Raw genomic sequence first — 25,151 nt, 5'->3', positions numbered from 1 at the left:
AAATTGGGGACAGTAGCACCCACAGGAATGAATGAATACATCAATTTTGGTGTCTTCTTACCTACTTGATTTATTATACCTTCCTTTTTATCATTAAAATCACATCACTTATTTCATAATTTCATTATCTTGATGCTTATTATGTACTCGCATTTTCTCACTTTTACTTTTTACCATCAGACACTTTGATATAATTATTTTTTCACTCATAATTTGGATCACTTTTTGTTTTTCTCGTGTTATCTCTTACATATCTGAATATTGTCACATACCCAATCCATCACATAGTGGAATACACTCATAGTATTACATTTGAATTTATTTTATTATATCACTATTATGTTATCCTTAACATAAATTATCACAACATACATTACAAATTTTATTGTCACTGTAACCCTAGCACAATACATCTTTAGATAATTAAGTCTTATTACAATAGTGGAATACCACCAATTTTATGTAATTTTTCTTATCTTTTTTCTTGCTACAATTTCTAATATGTAGCATGAACGACATGAGCCTGTGGACATATTGTCTCTGCAATACTATAGTAACAGAGCATATTTTCTAGCACTGTCGTCATGTTTGCAAATGTCTACTATTCTTCTTTCTAACATCAATATACAGGTCCCCATGACTCACCAACCATCGATGCCAAGAGTATGTGTTTGGTGGTAGCATGGATCTCTGATAAATTATTGTATGACCTATACTTTCCCTGTACTCTACATATAATGAGCACTCTCATTGCAGATTTTCAGGAGAGGTGCCTGCAATGCTAGTCATCAGGTACCCCTCAGCTGATACAATACAAAAGTAGATGCTCTACTTACTTATTCTTATCCTTGGATGCTTTTTGAGCACGCTCACATACCATTCAATATGTGAATAATGGTATGCAGTAGCTGCTCACTAAGTTCAGTATCTGGGAGTATACTTCGTTTTCTCCCCTCTATGTCTATCTTGCATATTTAAATATATCATGTATCTCAAAGCTTATTAGCTTTATCATTCAATAAGTGTCTTTATAGCTCTCAATTGTTTTTATTTATAACCTTCTAATAAATATGACTGAATCTCTTGTTCAATATGGCTTTTTACTTTCTATAAATAATTCTGTTTAATCTTTATATTTTTATGAATATATTTTCCCACAATCAAAGTTTTTCCCTTCCCTCCCTCTTTTTATTGACAAGTGCTGCCACTTAATTTATCCCCCACATCATTTTTAGATGTTTTAGCCATTGCCGATTTTCTAGTCTCCTTATTGGATGGCCTTGATGTCAATCACCGAATGCTCCATAGACATTGGATTACAGCATCTCGTATAGTGATAGGCCCTCTTTGACTGTCAATCTATTGGAGGACCATATGATTGGCCCTTGAGGGGAATAAGAAGTAGGCAGCACTGCAGTGATTAATGGGTTGGGACTGTGACCAAGCCTGTCCACGGCGAAACGCGCGTCAGACACTTCCGGGTCACGTGCTGCGCACACGTGACACCGGCTCACCGACCTGATTCACCCAGCGGCATGCATTAGCTCCACAGAGACCATCGCAGACTGTTTTTTGGACCACACACACGCTGATCAGGTAAGTGGCGTAGAAACCCTGCACTGCCCTGCGCATCAGGGCAGACGGCCACTATCCCTGACAGCATTTCTATTTTTCACATATCACCTGACGTCAGTTAAACTGTACCATATGCATTTATACTAGGAGGAACAACTTGTGGGAAAACGTTTTTTTTTTTCCCTATCTCCTTTCTACTTGTACAGTTACTGTGATATTTGTGTGTTATATGTATTATGGTCCATTAAATGATACAGCTTCCTGATATATAACTATTCGTATGGGGCATAACCATACCCTTTGATTATTGTGGAACATATCATATTTAACAAATTTGTGGCTATTTGTAGCACTATATGTGTGTATATATATATAGGACAGTCTCTTCAGTGTACATGCATATACATGTGCAATTTGTCTGCGATTAGGATGTAATTTCCCAACACTGTATTCTCTGTAGAGAACAATTTTTTGATATTCCAGCATATATGAAATATGTATTTAATGATCTTTTGAACATGCCCAGATTGTGAATTTTTGATAATATGAGGCATCTGTGGATTTACCTATACACAGCTATAATTAATAAGATTTAATATCAATTTATTTCGCCTGGTTACATACAATTTTTTCAACCTTAGGAGAAAATATATCTCCTGCCGGAGATTATATCTCCATTGTTTCTGGTAAAATTGTGATTTCTGACTATAGGAGAAATCCATGGATTTAATGATATAATGTGATACTTATCTTGATGGATCATCAATTTAATTTTTCCTATTGTTGATCATCAAAAATAACATATTGTCGTCCAGAATATATCCTTATTAATTTTATTTGTTTCATGTTTTGATTGTGTGTCTCTTTATATGTTGAATTTACGCTGATTACCTCTTTTAATATTATACAATAAAAGTTAAGTTTTAGCTTTTTGGCATGTGACCAATTATCTCCACACCAATCGTGTGCCCCCACAAAGAGTCCTTTTTTCTTTCTCTTTTGCTAGTTCATATAATAAATATATGCAAGTTTCAAAGTATTTGGCAAACACCAGGTGAAATAAATCTTCTTAATAAAGCACAATAAGGAATTCAGCACAAAGTATTCAAGTTTAAAATCATTCTGTACAGTGTTTATTAAACACAAAAGAATTACTACACAAAGTCTGTAATACATTCATTATTTTGTCTTTCTAGTTTATCACGTTATGTATATGACTGACAAAAATAAAAACCAGGCATAAATCTTGGTTGCACATGTCAAACAGAAATAAAACTGTTTAAATTGACAACAGCAAGTGTCATTTATAAACACACTAACATAGCAAACTTTGATTAATACTCAATATAAAAATGTGCAATAAGGCAACATTATTGTACTTTTCAATGAAATAAATCTAGTAACTAAACACAAAAATGTATGTATTCAAAGTGAATTGCACAACTTGCATCTTATACACCAAGAACCAATAGCTACAACTATACAGGTACCAGTATATGAACGTCCATAGTGTAAAAAAAAAATACTAGAGCCCCAAATGGCAAAGCACAACGTCCTCTTTGGTGAATACTGGTGCACCAAAGTGTACTAGTTTGCAGAGCAAGATGGCTGCACTCATGGAGTGGCAGATGGTTGCACCACCTAAAAAGAAGTGGTCAGTGCAAGCACAAAACTTGTGAACTATAAAGTAGGTGCACTAATGTGCCTCAGCTTGTGGAACAAGAGTTAAGGAGTGGAGAGAATGCATTCTCAGGACTGTTCTTTACTATGTGGTAGTGTACACATTTGTAATTACAAACGACTTGCACTTTGCAACAGCTAAAATGCCTTGTGCTATACTTTAATGGGATGCATTGTGCATCTTTAGTTACAGTTCATAGGAGGAACACATTTCTAGGAGCACTTTGCCCGATGTAAAGTCAGCTTGAAACACAAAATGATCACGTCACTCATGATTAGAATAAGCCATCAATGGGTCTAAACCAAGTTGTAGCTTAGGAAAATGAATGAAAAAGTTCTATAGAATTAAGAAGTGGTTATATGGCAGTTGTGTGGGTGTGTGTTTTATATATACACTTTTTGTTGTCTACAGTTTGTCTGCAGCCATATGTTTATTTATCCACTAACATTTTCCAATGAACTATAGAAAAAAACATGTAATGTAGTATTCCAATTAAATGAAAATATATCTAAATCATTGCATTACTGAAATATCATATTATTTGAAACCACAACAAAATGGTTAATAGATGAAATATTAAATATAACTGGTGCGCTACACATCATGTACAGGTTACAATCTCTTAGTGTTCGTAAGTAACATAAATATTGTGATGTATATCCTAGTAAATGATACAAAAATTGATGTTTTCAATTTTTTTCCATGCATTTATTACATCTTTCCCAAAAGCACAATATTTGCTCTGGATTATGGGGCATATGTATCAAAGCTTAATGTGAGGTAAAACTGTGAGATATATATCACCAACCAATCAGCTTCTAACTTACATTTTGCAGGCTGTGTTTAAGAAATGATAGTTTGGAGCTGATTGGTTGGTGATATAGATTTCACAATTTTATCTCACATCAAGCTTTGATACATATGCCCCTATAAGCGGGTAAGGGTAATACTATTGTAATGCCCCTGTCTCTACAGCAAGGATTTCTTCTATTAACGTTTGGCACCAATTTTAGTTATGGGGCTAATTCTAAGTTATTCCCCAATGCAAATCACCAGAGAGCTTTTTCACTAAGCAAACAAAAAGACTAGACTGTACACCAGCTTTGGAGGAATCTGCTTTCTCATCCTAGGGATATAATGTTAAGAATGGGTGAATGTTACTCAATACATTTATAAACAGAAATAAGACATGACATTTGAAATATGGCAGCAATACTCTAAGAGAATTCAGGAAAAGCTCAGAAATAATAAGGAGAAAGATCTAATTGTGCTAGTGCGTCGTTCTTTTACTGCACTCCCGGGCTGATTCAGAGATGGACACTATTAACATAGCTGCTGTGTCGCAATATGCAAATGCCACAAGCAGGCGTCTTGTGCAAGAAGATGCTGGCTTCTCTGATCCCATCTCATCATCTGTGTAACCATTGGACATCTGTATAACCCTCCGGTTACTCAGGATGTGCAGTGAAATCACGCTTCCGGGGCCAGTGAAGTCGCATCCGAGGACGCAGCCACCGGCTTCAGCTTGCTCAGGAAGCGGGGCCAACACGCCCACGTTTTCTGGGACGCTTCCTGTCGCCACCCCCAAACGTCAGCATGTCAATAATGTTGCGGCAGTTGGGGCCCTCTGTGTGACTTAGCAGTGCGTCTTCTGCGCAGATCTAAAAACATCAAGATGGGCATAAACATTGTGGTTACGTAATCTCTGAATTAGGCCCTTTATTGCAACCTTGCACATACTAAGTCATATATTACTATTCCAGGCTGGCAGAATCCCTAGATTTCCAGAGAAACTCATGCCTACAGCCACCACTGACAGACGCTTCTGCAGCTCACACAGAAGAGACGTTTGAGTGAATAAATACAATGCTCAGTGCAATTGTTCAATAAAAGGTAATTTAACAATCTAAGGGAACTGCCCAGTTAGCTTTATGGACAAATATAACGGAGCACTGTATTACCTTACATGACTTCAGCCCTGGAGAACAGGCTATCACCGGCACTAGAGAGGTGACATTTGTAGCAATTCTTCAAAATAGTGGACATGATTTATTCTATAAAAATGTTGGATCTCTTAGAACTAATTTCCATTCTTGGTATATCTCAGACACAATCACACACTTGTTAATTAAGGGCATATTTATATTTATAAAAAATTATTTAGCAGCAGACCCCCAAAACACTTTTTGAGGGGATTCCCTAAAAACAGCTAAGTATCCCCAAGATATAACAAGGAGGGATCGCAGCAGATATCTCCAAAATCTGCCAGGTCCCTCCATTTCTGACCGCAAAATTCAGCCCCCATAGTTTCTATGGGAGCTGCTGAATTGTCAAATGTAGCTAGCAGCGCAATGCAAATTATTCTGGCGCTTGGCCCCAGCCTACAGATGGAGGTAAAACTTAGCAGCCTATGGGCTACCACATCACATTTTTTTGGTGAGGGGTCCTTCGGATACCTTTCCGGTGGCCCCCACTGGCTGTTGAGGCTCGTCATGTCTAAGCCCAGATGCAAAATGTTAGCGGTTTCTATCACTTTGCTGTCACCCTTCACGAGGACAGGGATTTTTTTTGGAAGCTCTGTCCCAGCGCTGCAACTTTAATAAATGCATGCGGTAATTTCCACTACAAGTTGGGACGGAATATTACGTTGGTGATAAATACGCCCTTAAAAGAGAACCATAATCCTTTCTCTTCACAGATAAATGCATTGTTTTATGACTGGAATATTTAAACAAGTGCCAATATTTATATTTATAATCCGAAAACTATTTAGTGACAGAAACGGAAGATTGTGATCCTTAAAAAGCAAGAAATGACATTGTGTTTTCCTTGTCTGCCATGATACATCACACAAGGCAGATTAGAAAGCTTACACACATAGTGACAGTCTGCTCGTCTAACATCTGTGCATAGAAGCACATGCCAATGTGTCTTACCACTGAAATAAAGGTGAAACATTCAGCTTTTATAGATAATGAACCACATTATTTACAATAACTTGTTCAACATGAGTTCATACTGAAATAGTGATACAGACAATTAAGTAGATGGGATATGCATAAAACCACCAATACATTCCTAAAAGGAAGCTCGTTCTTATACTAACTGACACTGAATAATCAATAGTAGAGACAAATGGAAGCAAAACAGCGTATCACAAGCACCCCGATGGTTTACATTCAAATAAATGTGCAAAACTTTCAAATTGCTTTATATCACAATCGTACCAAACTCATTGTGCCAGATGCAGACTTGGGAGTAAATTGGGCATATACTGCTATAAGAAGTGTGAGTGAAAGAATGAAGTGCCCAGTTGAAGTCGCATCTGGAGGTGTATCGAATTGCATCATCAGGTGCACTGGGGCTGCTACCAATCATCATTGTGTACTTACTCCCAGATCTGCATAGCCCGTTTTTGCACAACGCATCCTCACTGAACTGCAGCTACATGAGAATGCCCCGTTCCAACCCAGTTCAGTCTCATCAGTCACAAGTGCAGATAAAAGTGCATACGACTCTACAACACCCATAGATGCATGCTCCTGTTTATGGAGCATGTGGAGTGCAAATTCATAAATGATAATGAATACTAAATAGGCATAATTTCAACCCTGCATCAACCTCCTTGTGTGCAAGCTGTGGGGAAGAAAGGAGCAATAATGAAACAAACACAATCCATGCTAAAAACACACACGTTCAGAGCAAACACATTAGGTCTCATTTAGAGCTGCATGTAATTACATTTAGGCACTGTTACTTTATGCTGTGCACAAACTTAGCTGCACTCAGCTTGCGTCATATTTTGAGTTGCACTTACAGCCTCTAATTCTCTGAAGAGCAGATTAGGGACATTCATTTGTAACACAGTACGGGTGTGCAGGCAATTATCCATACCTCTTGTGAATGCATTCTAATTTGGGTTGTATGTATCTTTAGATAAACCTTTATGCCAGGTGTAAGATGAGTGCATATGTTTACCCCAGTATATGTACAACACAAAATACAGACATAAAAGTGCAAATAAGCAGGCACATCCTGATGTGCAACTCTAAATGAGAGCCAACGTTAGAGATCAATGACCCGTGTTAAAAATGGTGATCTCCTTTTTATAAAACAAGGGAGAAATGTAAAAAACGTGTACAGAATATTATCGAGCATTAGGCCTGAGTCAGAGTTGTACGCTATGCCAATGTTTTCGCAGTTAAGCGATCATCTACAATCTGCGCTTGCGCCCGAGTCACACTGTGCATGTGAAAAAGTTCATTACCATAGTCTCAAGCAGCGACTCTTTACTTGCAGAGTGACTGACAGGTAAGGGCCTTTTGGGGGAAGTTACGGGGTGTGCTGACAGAAATGCAGGCGTATAGCAACCATTTTTGGGGCGTGTTGCTGTCTGCAATCCCCCAAGCACAAAACATGGCTCTGGCGTCTCAGTTCAGATGGCCATTCTGCGCGATCATAGAGTTACTCAGAACTGCAAACACTGAGTGATCTGCTACCGATGCTGCATCTTTGTACGCAGATGCTTGGACTTGCTAAGCCGCAGGTGGGTGTCTCAATACATCTATCGGTGGCTGCGACATTTGCATATTTTTGCAGAGTACACATTCGCAGCAGCAGTGGCATTATAATCAGGCCCTTTGTTCGTAGCCTTCAAAAGTCCTTTCCATTGCTTCAACCCAACTGCTAGAGTGCTGCTATTGGCTAATAAAAGTGGAAAGTAGCTGTCATGCTGGGTATACACTAAACGATGTGTGTACCCAGTGATGTGACTGATAACTGCACGGGTAACGGTCCGACATATCGGGTGGCTGGTACACATTACACCATCTGGTGCACGACATGCTGGATTCTGCTGCATGGGGTGGTCAGTCGCATTGTGAGATTGAACTGCCTGTAGGGCCGTCCTTACAATGCGACTGACGACCAAACGGGAGCGTGCATGGCCCGACATAAGTGTGTACACATTGGGCGATTTAGACAATATGTCGGCCCAATCCGTTGCGGCGAAATATCGTCTAATGTGTACCCATCTAATGTGTTCCACCTAGTTCCTTTTTTCTGCACTATCTGGGCTGGATGTGTGTGGTGAACGCAGCACCAGACTAGACAAGTCATAGCAGACAATACCTAGAATGGGTTTGGTCAGTCCGTGGTAAAAGCTCTCATACAACAAAACACAATCTGGCAGATTGCTTCAGGTAAAGATGGTGGAAGCTTACACACATAGGGCACTGTCATTTAGAGTTGAAAGATCTAAATCTCCGAAACTAAACATGCTTTAGTTAGTAAAATGGCCATGTGCCCACTATTAATCTTCAAATAAAATGTCACAGCTAACCACATAAAATAAGAAATGTTACTTGTATAATGTTATAACCAATGGACTTCCATACTGCATGAATTAGGTCTACATTCCCAAAAATAGCTGCTTCATGAAGTAATAATCACATAACATTGACACTCTGAGGAGCCTCACATACAGACCATGAAAATGTAAATATGTGGTATTCTGCAACACTCGGCTTTATGAAGTGCACACATATAGCCACATACAATAAATAATAAAAGCAATCTTCAATCCACCTAAGCCACAATGGCGCAGAACCTGCGAGCAGCAAACAAACAGGAATCACTTCAGCTGGGCAATTTGCTGTAAGAAGGGGATACCGAATGTACCAGGGTACTGCTGCTCAGACCACATTGGAACTTCATGCTGTAGTGGAGTCCTCTTTGGGAAAAAAGTGTGATGCAGATCATAGTTTAGTAAGCAGCTTAAGGATTCCATGTAAACATCAGCAAAACGAGACAGTCGCCTCAGGAAATAGGTTGGATTATGATCAGTCCTAAAAATACTTCCAAACCGAGGATTAAAGATTTTTCTTGCCATTTCCCTAAGGTAGAGAGAGAATATTAGTCAGCAGTAATAGATATAACATTTAGAACATAGAACAACTAGACCATACAGTTTAAATAAATAAAAATAATCATGGTAACCTCCGAAGACACTAAGACAAAGGTCTGTTATACAAGATCACAAAATGCAGAAATGCTGACCTCAGTTCTTGTCTTTCATTTATCCAGTCTCGTAAGATCATCTGTGATTCAGCATCTCTATAAACCTAGCAAAGACAAAGAAACGTGAACCCTGTACTCAGGGACTACATGCGAGTTCCATACAACTTTCAAGTGCACACACATTTACACGCCTATAACGTTAATAATAAGTGCGCTCAATCTTATATTGCTCTTTAAAGGCCCGAAGTGCGCTCAATCTTATATTGCTCTTTAAAGGCCCGATTCCGAGCGATTTTACGTCCAGCCCATTCACTAGGATTTGCTAAAGCAGCTATCCGCCCGTCTAGGTGAATATTCGTGCATCTGCATGTACCCTAGGCTATTTTTCTGCCTGCAGTAGCTGTCGTCATTAGTATCAGGACTTGCACCCATGCTTACTGCAAAAGAACGGTCAGAAATGGATGTCCCAGCTACATCCTCACATCTGGTACAAGCATGGAAGTCGGGCTACACACACCGACAAGACACAGCTATTCTATGCATCCGAATAGTTGCTGCCCAGGTGCCACCCATTAAAAGCCTATTTCACATTATTCTATGCCTGCTCGAGATGCTTCACAGATGGAGCTACTTGCGACTGCGGACGCATCATGTGAAGCACGCAGAGGCTCCGCTTTCTGTTTTAGATGCATGCGTAGTCGGCAGAAAATTGCAAGATGAATCCGTTTCTGCAGATAAGTCTGACACTGAATCAGGCCCTAAACATCCATTGCTTTAGTAGTAAAGGTGAGCTGTTTTCAGGCACCAATCATTTTAGAGCAGTAAATGTATAACGGGTATATGCAGATACAATTACTATACATCAATTAATGTAGTATCTGCAGAGCGACGTATATGTGCTGCCCTCTTTGTAAAGGTAAAGAGTATATACTGCATGGAACAGTCATAGCACAGTACAGAAAGGCAATCATTAACAGATATGAGTTAGGAAAACTAATATTGTCACCAAGAAAATGGTGTCAGTCTCACTTGTATTACTTCGTATTTATTATACAGGCAGAACCCGAACATATTTATTTGATAGACCTGATAATTATACGCAGTATTGGAGTCTACAACATTTGAAACAAAATAGTATAATAAATAAGAATTGATTATTTTGGTTTATGATGGGCATGAAGGTCATTCCTACAAGTTTTATCTCTCAAATCAAAAACATCAATGTAAACTTGCATATAAAAAAACAAACTAGGGAAGAACATGATTTACCTTTTAATAGGGGTTTCCCCATCACTTGTACCATCTAATAAAGACTTGTTTATTCCACTCAGCGGATTGTTTGGGACGAGCATTTTGTAGAAGTTGCCCATGTGTGCTGTGTGTATGGTTATTTTATGTGGTTGAAATTTAAACTTTTAAAATATAATATAAGTCACATCTCTATTTAATACCTCATCTACCTTAGCCCCATTAGTCTACCTGGTGGCAAACTGATTGACAATAGAAGTCATTGGAGAGCAGAAACAAAACTTGAAAAACATGTAGGGTAAATTTCTGCACTTGTGACCAAACCAAATAGGAAAATCTGTATAAATATAGCTCTAGTCCTGGTGGTGATAGCTGCAATTATCTTCTGAATGTGTACAACAGAGTTTGGCTCAGTAAGAAGCCCGGCTACGGTATCAGTTACTGACAATGGTGAGAGGAAGCAGAGGTAGAAAACTCTACAGACCTGGTCAAACTTGTTGGTACCCTTCCACAAACAATAAAAAAAAAAAAAATGTAGCACCCATATTTTTCTCAAAAACTTGAAACTGACAAAAGCAGTCAACGTTGGTTATTCCATATTTAATAAAAAATAGATTTTGCTTTGATTTTTGATTGAACAGAATATTTTAAATGAAACAAATGAGAATGACATGGACAAAAATGATGCGACCCTTAACCTAATATTTTGCTGCGCAAACTTTACTGCAATCTACTGCAGCTAACAACAGGTAGTTGGCCGGGTTGGGTATGGAATGCCCGAGCTTGGGATCCAAGCGCCAGCATCTCGATCGGTATCCTAACCCTCTCCCTAACCATCCTTCCCTAGTGCCTAAATCTAACCTCCCCTTCCCCGCACACTAAACCTAACTCTCCCCCCTTAGTGCCTAACCCTAACCCTCCCCCTAACCCCAGTACTTCCAGTCGGGATGGCGGCGCCGGAATTCTGACAGGTGTTGCGATTCCGGCGCCGGCATTCTAATTGTCGGTATTCTGACTGTCAGGATTTTGACTGGATCCTGTTTGGCCCACTCTTCCTGAGCAAATTGCTCCAGTTGTCTCAGCTTTCATGGGTGGCTTCTCAGTACAGACTACATAAAGATAACAAGCTGATCACTCCTGAATGAAAATTATTAATAGATATTTGGCTGCTTGAAGAGAGGAGGCATTGACTATCCAAACCTTCACCTAAGCTAAGAAAAAACCATGTCAGGTCGTTCTCTTGCAGTGCAATACCTAATTTAATGGTACATAAAAGAAAAATCACAGTTGCAATAATAAAATCAAAGAATAAATATACAGAAATAAAATACGCCACGACTTGCGGTGAACAGTGTTAATATAAAACCGGTATAAATGAAACATGAATCACAAATCCAGCAACATTAATATGTCTATCTACAACAATATAAAAGGGACCATCAGAACGATGTGCACCCAGCCAACTTGACACAAGCATATAAAGGGCTGCAGTACACACTGCATGATCCAGTGTACAACAGCATAATATACCCTTCCATCCCGCATTCACCTGCATGCCGTTATTAGCATGGTGACCCATCTGACGTGCAGCACATCGGATGAGACGACCCCACTGATGACTCGTGATTGAGTGGACACACTATGCGATGTTAGCGAAATGTCATGTTCAGTGAAATTGGAACGACATATCGCTCACATCGCATAGCGTGTACACTCAATTGGAAGATCACGTGCTTCAGCAGCGGGGTTATCCCATCTGATGTGCTGCACGTCAGATGGGTTGATTGACCATCCAATGTGTACCCAGCCTTTGCTTAACTGCAATTATTGTAGTGACTCTAAGTAAATAAGCCCAAATTTTATGGTTTCTCCTTAGTAAAGCAAAATTCCATCTGAACAAGCATAGTTCTTATAATGTGCAGAATATTATCAGCTGAAATCAGATTTAAGCGAAAGTTAGTCCCAATGTTAGTGCTAATAAGACAGTATTATGACAACATAATAATTCATCCAGAGATATATAACAGAAATTAGGAGCTAATAAGCTCCTAACCCACTCCAGATTTGTAGACCGGCTATGCCTATCCTTCTCCTACAAGGGCACTCCTTGGTTTCTCACACTAGTGTGCAACAGACTTTGCTTCACGGCTAGTGAAAAACCTGGGGGAGACAGTCTGCAGCATCTACATCTCACATGTAGCAGCTAGTAACTGCTCCAATCACAACGTAATAGTATGACAGGGAAGAGGTTGTGCTTTATTCCTGCTGCATATGTACTACTCCCTGTTGTGATAAGGAGCCTTTCACATAGCTGGGGGAGCCAGACACAAACAAGCTATGTCTGCGTACAGACTGGAGACCCACGTGTTGAGCAAAGTGGAGTGAGGAGTCCTGTTTCGCAAACGTCCATGGGGGCGTGGCTTGATGCATTTCTCAGCCAATAGGAGGCCGTTTCTTCAGAAGAAGTCTTCAGACTACATGTTACAGCTCTTTCCATAGATGCTCGATAGGATTCCGAGCTCATAGAAGGGAGGCCACCTCAGCATAGTCCAATAATTTGAACATATCCATTCTTGGGTGCTTTTAGCTGTGTGTTTTGGCCATTATCCTATTGGAGGACCCATGACCGGCAAGTGATATAAAGCTTTTTTTTAATTTCTTTTATTTTCTTTTATTTTCATTTTCAATTTAGCATTACAGAGACATACAGATAACAAGAGATATGGTAAGAACTTACCTTTGTTATCTCTGTTTCTACGAAGTCCATAGGGTCCACAGGGTTGACCTTGGGGTATAGGTGGATCTGGATCCACGGGCACCACGCAGTTAAAGCTTTGCTGCTCCCAGGATGCACTTGGGTCCGTCCTCCTCTATACCCCGCCCCGGCCACAGGCACCTCAGTTGGTAAGCAGCTAAGGCCGGAGGAGGAGACTAAACAGAGAGAAGGAAGACTGGAACACACAAGAAACCATACTCACAGAAATGGGAGACGGAAAACCGGTGACCAGCCACACAGCCCATTTGAAGCCAGGTGCGTCAGGGCGGGCGCCCTGTGGACCCTATGGACTTCGTAGAAACAGAGATAACAAAGGTAAGTTCTTACCATATCTCTTGTTTTCTACTTCAGGGTCCATAGGGGGTCCACAGGGTTGACCTTGGGGATGTCCCAAAGCAGTTCAACTAAGGGCGGGGACGCTCCTGTGCTGAAAGGAGTACCCGGCGCCCAAAGGATGCATCCTGAGAGGCGAAGGTGTCAAACGCATAAAACCTCAAAATCGTCTGAAATGAAGACCAAGTAGCCGCCTTACACAGCTGAACAGCGGAGGCGCCACGTCTAGCAGCCCAAGAGGGACCCACAGAACGAGTGGAATGAGCCTTAACAGAGGCTGGCACAGGTAAACCCTCCTGCGCATAAGCCTCACAAATAACTGAACGAAGCCAACGGGCTAACGTTTGCTTGTTGGCAGGCCAACCCCTCTTGTGAAAACCGAAAAGGACAAACAAAGAATCCGACTTCCTAACCGAAGCAGTCCGGTCCACATAGATTCTAAGTGCCCGGACCACATCCAAGGAAGCCTCACCAGCAGAAAGATCAGGTGACTGAAAAGCTGGCACAACAAGTTCCTGATTAATGTGGAACTTTGAAACCACTTTGGGCAAAAACTCAGGACGCGTGCGGAGCACTGCCCTGTCCTGGTGAAAAATCAGAAAAGGAGGGCGACAGGAAAGCGCCCCCAATTCTGAAACCCTCCTGGCCGAAGCAATTGCCAGGAGAAAAATGGTCTTAAACGTCAGCCACTTGAGCTCCACCGACTCAAGCGGCTCAAAAGGAGGACCCTGCAAGACCCTCAGTACCACCGTCAAGTCCCACGGAGCCACCGGAGGCACGAAGGGAGGCTGGATCCTGAGAACACCTTGGAAAAAGGTGTAAACATCTGGCAGTGTAGCAATCCGTCGCTGAAACCACACGGACAAAGCAGACACATGAACCTTCAGAGAGGCCAGGCGTAAGCCGAGGTCCAAACCCGATTGAAGAAATTCCAAGATTCTGGAAACCCGGAACACCTGCGGATCATAGTTTCTGGATTCACACCACTGAAAATAAGTGCGCCACACCCTGTGGTAAATCCGCGCGGAGGCAGGCTTGCGTGCCCTAAGCATGGTACCAATCACTGAACTGGAGAAACCCCTAGACCTCAAGACGGCTGTCTCAAGAGCCACGCCGTCAAAGACAGCCGACCCAGATCCGGGTAAAGGCAGGGCCCCTGAGACAACAGGTCCCGACGCTGAGGAAGAAAGTACGGAGCGTCGATGGAGAGGCACCTCAGATCGGAGTACCTAGGACGTCTGGGCCACGCCGGAGCCACCAGCACGAGCGTGCCGCCGTCCTGCTTGAATTTCCGCAGAACCCGAGGAAGTAAGGATATCGGAGGAAACAGATACGCCAGGTGAAACGTCCATTTCACCGACAGAGCGTCTACCAGACAGGCGCCTGCGTCTCTTGTCCTTGACCCGTAAACGGGCAACTTGTGATTGTGACGGGAGGCCATCAAGTCCAGCTCCGGCAGCCCCCACCTGTCCACGAGTAGCTGAAACACCTCTGGGTGAAGCGACCATTCCCCGGGATGCACATCGTGACGGCTGAGGAAGTCCGCCTCCCAATTGAGGACTCCGGGAATGAAGACTGCCGAGATCGCTGGAACGTGACACTCCGCCCAAGCAAGAATGCGAGACACCTCCGACATTGCTGCCCGACTGCGAGTTCCCCCTTGGTGGTTGATGTACGCCACCGTGGTGGCGTTGTCGGACTGCACCTGAACCGCCCTTCCGTGAAGAGCGGGGCCGGACGACTGCAGGGCCCTGTACACAGCCCGCAGTTCCAGTATGTTGATGGGGAGAAGTGCTTCTTCCGCGGACCAACGACCCTGAAGCGATAATGAGCCGGTCACTGCCCCCCAACCCCGAAGACTGGCATCCGTCGTGAGCAGGACCCAGTCCGGGATCCAAAAGGGGCGCCCCTCGACCAGATGCACCGTCTGAAGCCACCAAGCCAAAGACTGCCGAACCTCCGCGGACAACACCAGCATCTGAGAGCGGATCCGGTGAGGTAACCCGTTCCATTCCGATAGAATCAGCCCCTGCAGGGGCCGGGAATGGAACTGGGCAAATTCCACCATGTCGAATGTCGACACCATGGACCCCAGAACTCTCATAGCTGAATGGACCGACAGGCGGCAACTGCTCAGGCAACTGTGTATCCGCAGCTGCAGGGAGGAGACCTTCTCTGGAGTCAGGAAAATCCGCTGCTGACGAGAATCCAGCAGGGCTCCCAAATGAACCATCCGCTGTGATGGAATCAGGGAGGACTTCTTCCAGTTTATCAACCACCCGTGTGCTTGAAGACAAGCAATGGTCAGGTGGAGATGTCGAAGAAGCACCTCCGGGGAGCTCGCCAGCAGCAGAAGATCGTCCAGGTACGGCAACAGACGTAGACCCTGACCCCGAAGGTGGGCAGCCATAACCGCCATCACCTTGGTGAACACCCTCGGAGCCGTGGAAAGGCCAAAAGGCAATGCCCGAAATTGGTAGTGATGGTTCAGGATAGCAAACCTCAGATACCGCTGATGTGCCGGTGCTATGGGCACATGGAGATAGGCGTCCTGGATATCGAGGGAGACCATATAATCCCCGGGTTCCATCGCCAGAATGATGGAACGTAACGTTTCCATCCTGAACCTGGGAACTCTGAGGTATCTGTTCAGAGACTTCAAATTCAGGATAGGGCGATGAGAACCATTGGGTTTCTGTACCAGAAACAGAGTAGAATAGTACCCCGTCCCGCGCTGAGACTGCGGAACGGGAACAATGACCCCTGCTTGTAGCAAGGATTCTATAGCTACCTGAATCTGACCCGCTTTGGTCTTGTCCAGAGAAGGACTCGTACAGAAAAACTGGTGGGGCGGCCTGAACCGAAAAGACAGGGCGTACCCCTGAGAGACTACTTCTCGAACCCAGGCATCCGTGGTGGTATTGTGCCAACACTGGGCGAATTGGAGAAGTCGGCCTCCCACTCTGGGGTCCCCCAGAGAGAGGCCCGTCCCATCAGGCAGCAGGCTTATCCTCCTGCTTGGAAGAAGGGCGCCGAGCACTCCATGCCTGCTTCTTGGGCTTGGGTGCGGCCTTGGTCGCCGAATGTCTCGGGAAGGACTGGCCCTTGGCCTTACCCTGAACCCGAAAGGACCGAAAGGCAGAGCTCCTCACTTTAGCCGGCGCAGAGGCCGAAGGGAGAAAAGCTGACTTGGACTTAGCCAAAGTATCCACTATTCTGTCCAAATCCGGACCAAATAGTAAATCACCATTAAAAGGCAAGGCCTCCAGACCCTTTTTTGAATCTGCATCAGCCCTCCAGGACCTCAGCCACAGGGAGCGCCGAGCAGATACCGCTGCAGCCGACACCCGAGAAGTGAGCAGGCTGGCATCCAAAGACGCTTCCCCAATATAGGAAGCTGCATCCCGCATCTGTCCCACTAACGCTCTCTGGATATCCGGAGCCTCATCAGGAAAGGTATCCTCCAAGGCATTGGCCCATGCCTCAATGGCTTTAGCCACCCAGGAGATAGCCATGAACGGGCGAGCCACCGCCCCGGAAAGAGAATAAATGGACTTTAAACAAGTCTCCACCTTCCTGTCCGTGGGATCCTTCAAAGAGGAGATAGACGGCAATGGCAACGTCGCGCTTTTGATCAAGCGGGTAACGTGGGAATCCACCGCCGGCGGAGTTTCCCATTTCCTGCAATGAGCTTCAGGAAAAGGATAGTTCGCCGCCAACCTCTTCTGTGGATGGAACCTCTTACTAGGTAATTGCCAGGCCGCCGCCATATGATCCGATAATTGATCAGACAGGGGGAACACAGTTGAGGTCACCTTGGCCTTTTTAAAGGTAGGAAACTTCGACCTAGGAGCCGGCGCATCATCCTCAACATGTAGGATAGCCCGCACCGCCCTAACTAAGGCTGGAACATTAATGGAGGACTTAGCTTCCACCTCCTGCCCCATGACATCAGAGTCAGAGTCCTCATGGATTTCTCCATCATCTGAGGACACTTCCGAGTCCGACAACTGCGCAGCTAGTGAACTCACAACCGGACGTTTAGACACCCTTGGTGGCACATCACCTTGCAACATGGACTGAAACGCCGAGGATGAGGCCGCCAGACTCTGTACGGAGCTGGATAGAACATCCACCCAAGGCGGAGGAGCCGTCGGAGCAAAACTCTGCAAAGGCACTACAGACTGACACGTCCCTGGGGAAGACTGCACATACACAGGCAGTCCCGAGTAAGGACCCACAGTCTGGGCCCCGGGGGAAGACCGCAACATTTGTGGAACCCTCTGGGAATGGGGGATGGTGGGCTGCGGTAACGCCCTAGAAGGGACCGCTGATGGGACCGATAACCGGTCCGCAATAGACGCCAGCACCTGTGAAAACATCGCCCAAGGAGGGTCCTGTGATACAGGGGGGTTGGAGGGGCCCGGTACCAGCTGGCACCGCCCGCACAGACCATCCTGAGATAAGTCCTCCCCATCAACTCCAGCAGCACAGCGTCTGCAGGAAAATAGCACAGGAGCCACAGAGCGCTCAGTCTCCTCATCAGACATGATACCGTAAATCACAAGAAACAGGTATCACCAGAGGAATTACGGTTTTAACACCCGCGCACTCACCAGTATGCGACACAACAGCCCAGATATGGTACTGTGTAGCACACAACAGTATGTGACTGACCCCACAAATACGTGTTTTATATAAGTGAGGGTCTCAGAAAAACGCCCTTCCCCCACACACCTGCCGGGCCGTAGGAGAAGGAAAAGGATAGGTATAAGCTGACAGTAAAGGAGAATAAGTCACAGACAGGCAGCACTAGCAATAGTCACATACAATGCAGAAAAGTTATACTCACTGCACCTTCCGCTACAATCAACCGCCCAGATTCAGTGTCTGGGAGGGCTATAGCGCTGTGTACACTGTCCTTTAGCAGGGGAGAGGTACACAGGGGGACCGGTCCACTTGATACCGCCTGGGAGTCTGCGATGTGCCAGTAAAGATGGCCGCCGGAGACCTCAGAGGAGGAGTGGCCGAGAGATAAGAGCAGCTCAGCGACGCCAGACTCCTAGTTGAAAGGCGCGCTGAGCTGAGGGGAGGAGCCGCTAGACAGGGAAGGCTGCCTCCCCTGGCTAGCAATTAACCCCCGGGTTGCCGGTCCCGCTACCAGCCTGATACCCTGGTGGTCTAGCGGACACGCGGGGTATTCCTCAATTGAGGGGGAGCCCACCGCCGCCGCTAGCGCCTCCGGTCTGTCCCCAGAGACCGGAGGCTCCTGACTGCATTGAAGTATCCGCGGGCCGCCGCACGCGGCGACCCGCGGCTTACCTGATCCCCGTCCGTCCGGCAGCAGTCAAGGGAGTCCCCAGAGCCCGGCTAGTACAGGCTCTGGGGTCCCGCCGCGATCCCTAGAGCTGTACTGGCATCGCGGCGCCAGCGGGGAGAAGGAGCGGCAGCGTGGACGTCCTAAAGGACAGTCTGATGCTGCCGCTCTAACAGTGTAAAAAAAGTAGAAAAAAATAAAAAATTTCTCTTTTAAAATAAAGCTTAGGGGCTGCTCCTGCAGCCCCACTGCGACAGGGTGACCCGACTCCGGCCGGGCACCAACTAAAACTGAGGTGCCTGTGGCCGGGGCGGGGTATAGAGGAGGACGGACCCAAGTGCATCCTGGGAGCAGCAAAGCTTTAACTGCGTGGTGCCCGTGGATCCAGATCCAGCTATACCCCAAGGTCAACCCTGTGGACCCCCTATGGACCCTGAAGTAGAAAACAATAAATAAATGTAAAAGACATAGACATGTAAAATACTAAGAATGAGGCAAATACAACATGCTCATGTAAAGAAAAATGCTATTGTAGATAAGGAAGGGGTGAGGAAAAAAAAGGGAGGGGGAAATTTGCCAGGGGTCAAAAGAGAAAGTGGGGTATCAAAGGGGGAGAAATTACAAAGCTCTAACCATCTATGTAGGTATAAAGCAAATGAGATCTATAAGGGAAGAGAGTGATTAAACGAGGAGATCCACAATATTTCCAGGAGCAGCATTAGTGGAGGGGGCTGGTTTAAAGTAAGCCGAGGACTCCAAATTTGGATAAATCTGGATAATTTATTAAGAAGCTAAGTGGTTATTGTTTCCATCGCGGCTTCTTTGTTGATAACTGCTTGTAAGGAGGCAGGGTCAAAACGGATGCAGAACTTTTTCACACTGGGCAGTATCTTTTGCTCCAGAATGCCTGGATAGTCTTGAGATTTCATTGTGCCTTGCATACATTCAAGTCATCCTGTGTCAGAAGCAGCAAAGAAGCCCCAAAACTTAATGAAACCTCCTTGTTTCACAGAAGGCATGGAGTGCTTTTCTTTGTTTGTGAACACATGGCTAATATAACTTACCAAAAAGCGTTGGATGGTGCGATAAGATATGGACGTACTCTGACCTTGGAATTCAGCTTGTATCTCTTTGGGAGTTTTCCTTGGCTCTTTCTACCATTTTCACTATCCTTCTGTTTAATCTGGTGTCAATTTTCCTCTTGCGCCCGCTTCCAGAGAGGTTGGCTACAGTTCTATGACTAAAAGCTTCTTAATAATATTTGAAACTGTAGTCACAGCTGCGTATGGTCTTATAGCCTTTATCTTTAACATGCTTGTCTACAATTTTCTTTCTGATCTCCTCAGACAACACTCTCCTTTACCTTCTCTGGTCCATGCTCAGTGTGGTGCACACGATGATACCAAACAGCAGAGAACTACGTTTCTCCATTTAAATAGGCTTAATGACTGATTAGTAGATTGAAGATGTGTGTGATGCTAATTCAAGTAAGCAATTATTTAGAAATTTTACTATAATCCAATTATTATCTTTTCTAAGGAGTACCAGCAAATCTGTCCAAAGCCATTTTAGAAAATCTTTGGAAAATAAACAATACTTTATCGCTTCAGTTTCTTTGCTTTATTCTATGACCTACCAAAGGCTTGCAGGTATACATGTGACAATAGCTTTACATTTCATCATTTACAGGAGGAATGAAGCATTGTTTCACATTGTGAGCTGTAAGGATACCAACAAATGTGTCCACGTCTAGATTTATGTATTACAGGGCCTCTAAAGCCGACTATCATGTTTAATCATTGCGACCGACTCTGAATGACCCCCAGAGTTTCAGAACCACTGATCTAGAGCACTCCTCCTACACAATCTTCTACATACCTGCATACGCTCAAGTAACCCAGTTAAACCTTGAAGCCAGGCCATGGTCTCAAAGTACTGTGAGGTATTCATAATGGTAAGCTCTGATTTCAGTTCTGGGATAATGGCACCTGTCCTCCACCCATGCTTTAAAGTCAAATCCTGTTTAATATGTAAAGAAATTACATTAAGGGTTTTTATACAGCTGTGTATTGCAGAAATTAGCGTTTTCATGACCAGATTTCTTACTTCAGCTCCAAAATATGTAACAGAAACAAAAGCAGAAAATTAGTTTGTGTGTGCAATATTATTAAGCTGGGTCCATATGAAGCTAGGCTGACAGCATGTGTATATCATGTGTACAAAATCTAGGGGTTTTCTGTGTCTGTTGCACGAATAATGCAAACACTGACAAATTGTATTAATTGGGTGTTCTGTACAGCAAGTTACTAAGGACAGCTTAAAGCATCCTGCAAGTCCCTCTGATTCTTCATTACAAACTGCATCAGTTTATGGTTTGTTAATAGTGCAGGAATATGCTGGATCAGGCAGTGTTCCTAAAGCTCTATAGTTCCTTCTAGCTATTGACCTTCCTGCAAATGTTACCATAGTGTCTGCCCCTTTTGAAACATTAGGAAGCTCAGCAGTGTGTATAACAATAGCTCCTGCTAAATAGGTCTTAAAAAGCATTTTTACTTATTAACCTGGTCCTAAACAATATAATTGTATCTAAAATTGTAGCTGCATTTAGCATATAATTTAATCAAAGCTTAGAGGCACTCTCTAACAGAGTGTATCCATCTAGTACCTTTTACTATAGGCATGGGTCTGGGCATATCAAGTCAAGCTTCACCAGGACCCCATTGCTACACACATGAACATTTTTCCCCGGTTAACACAAATCGCTACTTCCATGTGAACTGCCAGTTACAATCACTCAGGGTTCGGGATTTGATATATCAATTTGTGCTGGATTTTCAATATTGTATTACGGGTTGGGTACAGGATGCCGGCGCTCAGGATCCAGGGGGTCATAATCCCGACGCCAGCATCCTGACAAGGTTACATTGCCGATGCCTAACGGTAAGTACTCCTAACCCAACCCTCCCCGGGCCCTAAACCTAACCTACCCCCTAGTGCCTACACCTAACCCTCCCTGCACCCTAAACCTACCCTCACCCCTGGTTCCCCTGCAGCCTAACCTTCGTCATAGGGCCTTACCCCTTACCCTAACTCCAGTACTCAACTTCGGAATTCCAGCGGTTGGGATGCCGGCGCCAGTATTCTGATAAGTGTCTGAATTCCGGTGTCGGCATTCTGACCGCCAGGATCCCAGCGGTTGGGATTCTGACCACATCCCTTGTAATACTACTTAACTTAGTACAGTGGTACCCAGACTGGGTGCCATAGCACCCCGGGATGCTGCAACGCAATTACAGGGTTGCCGTAAGAAGCTGGTAGAGTCCCATATGAATGATTTGGGCTGGCATCTTTGTAGAATGGGCGTCTCAGTGCCTGCTGCCCTAGAGGGGCAGTGCGCAGCTATTTGCACAAACTGAACTACTTATTGTGCACCTGTGCATCCCCACCTTCTCCTTTCTTCTACACAGCTTCTTACACAAAGAATCCTAGCAGACCTCAATATAAGCAGGGTCCCCTCTACTCCCTTGCACCTGATTCCATTCCTCTCACCATGTTTATCCCATCCTAGGTCTGCATTTCTGCTCCCACCTTCTGTGTGTATAACACTATCATTGTGTTAGTCTCGCTTCTTCAATATATATGTGTATCTGTCTCTCTGTAGTCTCCTCACATGTGCCTCTCTCTCTCTCTCTCTGTCTCTCCCTTCCACTTTGTGTGTATAGCTCTCATTGTCCCGCAATTCCATCGGTTCCCCTTCTTTTCTTCCATCTGCTCCTACAACCCATTATCCACTTGCACCGCACCTTCTCCCCCCTCTTCTTCCACTGATTCCCTCTTCACGTTTTTTTCCTCGTCAATATAATGGACAGGACCAGTGCTGGCAGTTGCCAATCAGAAGCTACAACCTAAGCATTATGGATAAGCACAAATCTCTTATATTAATCATTTTTGCTGAGTATCTCAATAGGAAACGTTTGACCTAGGGGTGCCATAAAAAAAATAGACACTCTAGAGAGCTATGATTCAAGAAAGTTTTGGAATCACTGCCTTCGTAAATAGAGGCCTTACCGCCAAATCACTGTATATGTGATCACCAAAGTATAAAACTTTTGATCCTCGCCAGCCTGTAAGCTTCAGAAATTCAAACAAATTACCCTATAAAATGGTAGGAAAAAGGTATAGTTAGTGCAGTATAAATCAGCAAACATTTAAAACAATGAATGAAAGCTGGATTTTACATATTTAAGGAACAGGCAACAAATGACTACTAACCTGCTTGTATATCGTGCCTTTCTCAAGTTGATTAATTTTATCCCATAGTAGAATCCCTCGATCTGTAACCTTACGGAATGGTCTGAAGCAGGGGAAAAAAAACAACAGAAATTAAATTATTCCTTAGCATAAGCCAGAGGCTCCCAAACACGGTCCTCAAGGGTTGAGGTTGTAGAGATATCCATGGTTGACGCCAGGATCCGAAGGGTTAACATACCGACCCCTACCCGAACCCTGCCTCTTTGGTGCCTAACCCTCACCTCCCCCCCTAGTGCCTGAACCGAACCTCCCCCTTAGACCTAACCCTCCCCCCTAGTGCCTAACCCCTAAGCCTAACTCTCCCCCCAACCCTGCTACTTACCTTCGGCATCCCAGCGGTCAGGATATTGGCACCGGGATTATGACCGGTGTCGGTATTCCGGCGCCGGTAATGTAAGCGTCAGCATCCTGACTGTCGGAATGCCGAACGCATCCCAAATAAAAAGGTTATTAACAGTAAAAACATGAATAATACTATAAAGCATGACTGATTTATGGAATCCCCCATTCTCACACACATCCTATTTTATAGATTTAGAACACTACCCCTCTTTCTTGATTTATATTACACTATCTGGATGAAGCCCCAGGAGTTTTGAGAATTGGGTTAACTCCCTCAGACAGTGAAGCTGGTAATATGGAGTTAAATGGGTATTAGCATTAATAAATAAGTTATCCATTGAGAAATTCAATAAAAATGTAAATGAAATAGCCTTATTTGCATCTACTGTATTGTGTAACAGTACGTGCTGATCAAAAGGGGTTGTAATTACCATCGCAGCAGTCGTGATGCCAGCGCTCAGAATACTGGCGCCGGAATCCTGACAGCAGTCGGAATCCCGGTGTCAGAATCCCGACCGCTGCCATCCTGATGTTATGTATTATGGTTAGGGTTAAGCACTAAGGGGAGGGTTCGCATTAGGCTTCAGGGGAAGGGGGAGTGGGCTAGGGGTTAGAGTTGACTCTTACCTAATTGGGTCGGGATTTTGACTGTCAGGATGCCGCTATATGAATTCTGACCGCTGGCATCCTGACGGTCGGGATCCCATACCCAACCGGTCAAAAGGCAAAAAGAGAGGTCAACTAAATTTATTAAATGAGATCTCCAATCAATTCAACTTTTCATTCTATTACATTATCACCTAAAATGTGCACAAGATGTAGCTGCTCCATGGTGCTCTCCACGATAGGTTAAGCAATAACTTTCAAAATGATCTTGCTCGAAAAAAGAAAACCCAAACACAACATGTTCAGGATAAAAGTATTATGGCATATGGCAATGGGAAAAACTGATACAATGTAGATGGAAAGTGCTAAGTAAGAAAAAAAAAAAAGTTTCCCAAAAGGTGCAGAGCAATACAATCTGACTTAAGATGGGTACACTCTGACAGATATATCGCCTGTTTCATTGAATGGGCGGTATATCTGTAGTGCATCGATGGGTGTGTACAGACTATGGCCCGTATTCAATTACACGTGAAAAGTCCGAATCCGCGGAAAAGTATTGACGATGACGTAATTTCGTCAGGCGGAAACTTTTCGCCATATTCAATTGCAAAGTCAATGCAATGTAATAGGCAAAAAAGATTCGCCTATGAATAGCAGGTAGAAAAAAAGTGCAGAATTGCAGTTTAGGGGTGCAATGGTGCGGAAACCACTCTGCACCCTTGGGACAGCCCCCAAAGGAAAACTGAGTAAAAAAAACCCTTATGAAAAAAAAAAAGAGGAACATCCCAAAAAATTACTTTGAAAATGGGGGAGAAAAAGTACAAAGTGAGGATACACACCTAAGAAGTAGAGAAATAGACTTTTGGGGGGTCTGCAAGTATGGGGGAGGTGTTTTTTTTATTGCAGGTGCTTGCTTAAGGTGCGTTTTTTTAAAACTTCACTTT

At 44.0% G+C, this 25,151-nt stretch overlaps 1 protein-coding gene across 1 annotated transcript in view; it reads right to left on the bottom strand.

The window, feature by feature from the left end:
- Nucleotides 1-2,679: 2,679 nt before the first annotated feature.
- The window catches only part of NT5DC3 (5'-nucleotidase domain containing 3), a 71,883-nt gene continuing 49,411 nt past the window's right edge, over nucleotides 2,680-25,151 (bottom strand). The window contains exons 10-14 of the mRNA XM_088467828.1: nucleotides 23,221-23,302; nucleotides 23,017-23,103; nucleotides 20,827-20,967; nucleotides 9,314-9,378; nucleotides 2,680-9,150 (exon numbers count right to left, since the gene is read on the bottom strand). Coding sequence (XP_088323954.1) covers nucleotides 8,889-9,150; nucleotides 9,314-9,378; nucleotides 20,827-20,967; nucleotides 23,017-23,103; nucleotides 23,221-23,302 — 637 coding nt within the window. The 3' untranslated portion in view covers nucleotides 2,680-8,888. The remainder of the gene's footprint in view (nucleotides 9,151-9,313; nucleotides 9,379-20,826; nucleotides 20,968-23,016; nucleotides 23,104-23,220; nucleotides 23,303-25,151) is intronic.

This window comes from Taudactylus pleione, unplaced genomic scaffold (genome assembly GCF_031769625.1).
Source record: "Taudactylus pleione unplaced genomic scaffold, aTauple2 ptg000077l, whole genome shotgun sequence".
NCBI classification, from domain to species: domain Eukaryota; kingdom Metazoa; phylum Chordata; class Amphibia; order Anura; family Myobatrachidae; genus Taudactylus; species Taudactylus pleione.
The sequence above is the reverse complement of the archived record's forward strand: the minus strand, read 5'-3'. Positions and strand labels throughout refer to the sequence as shown.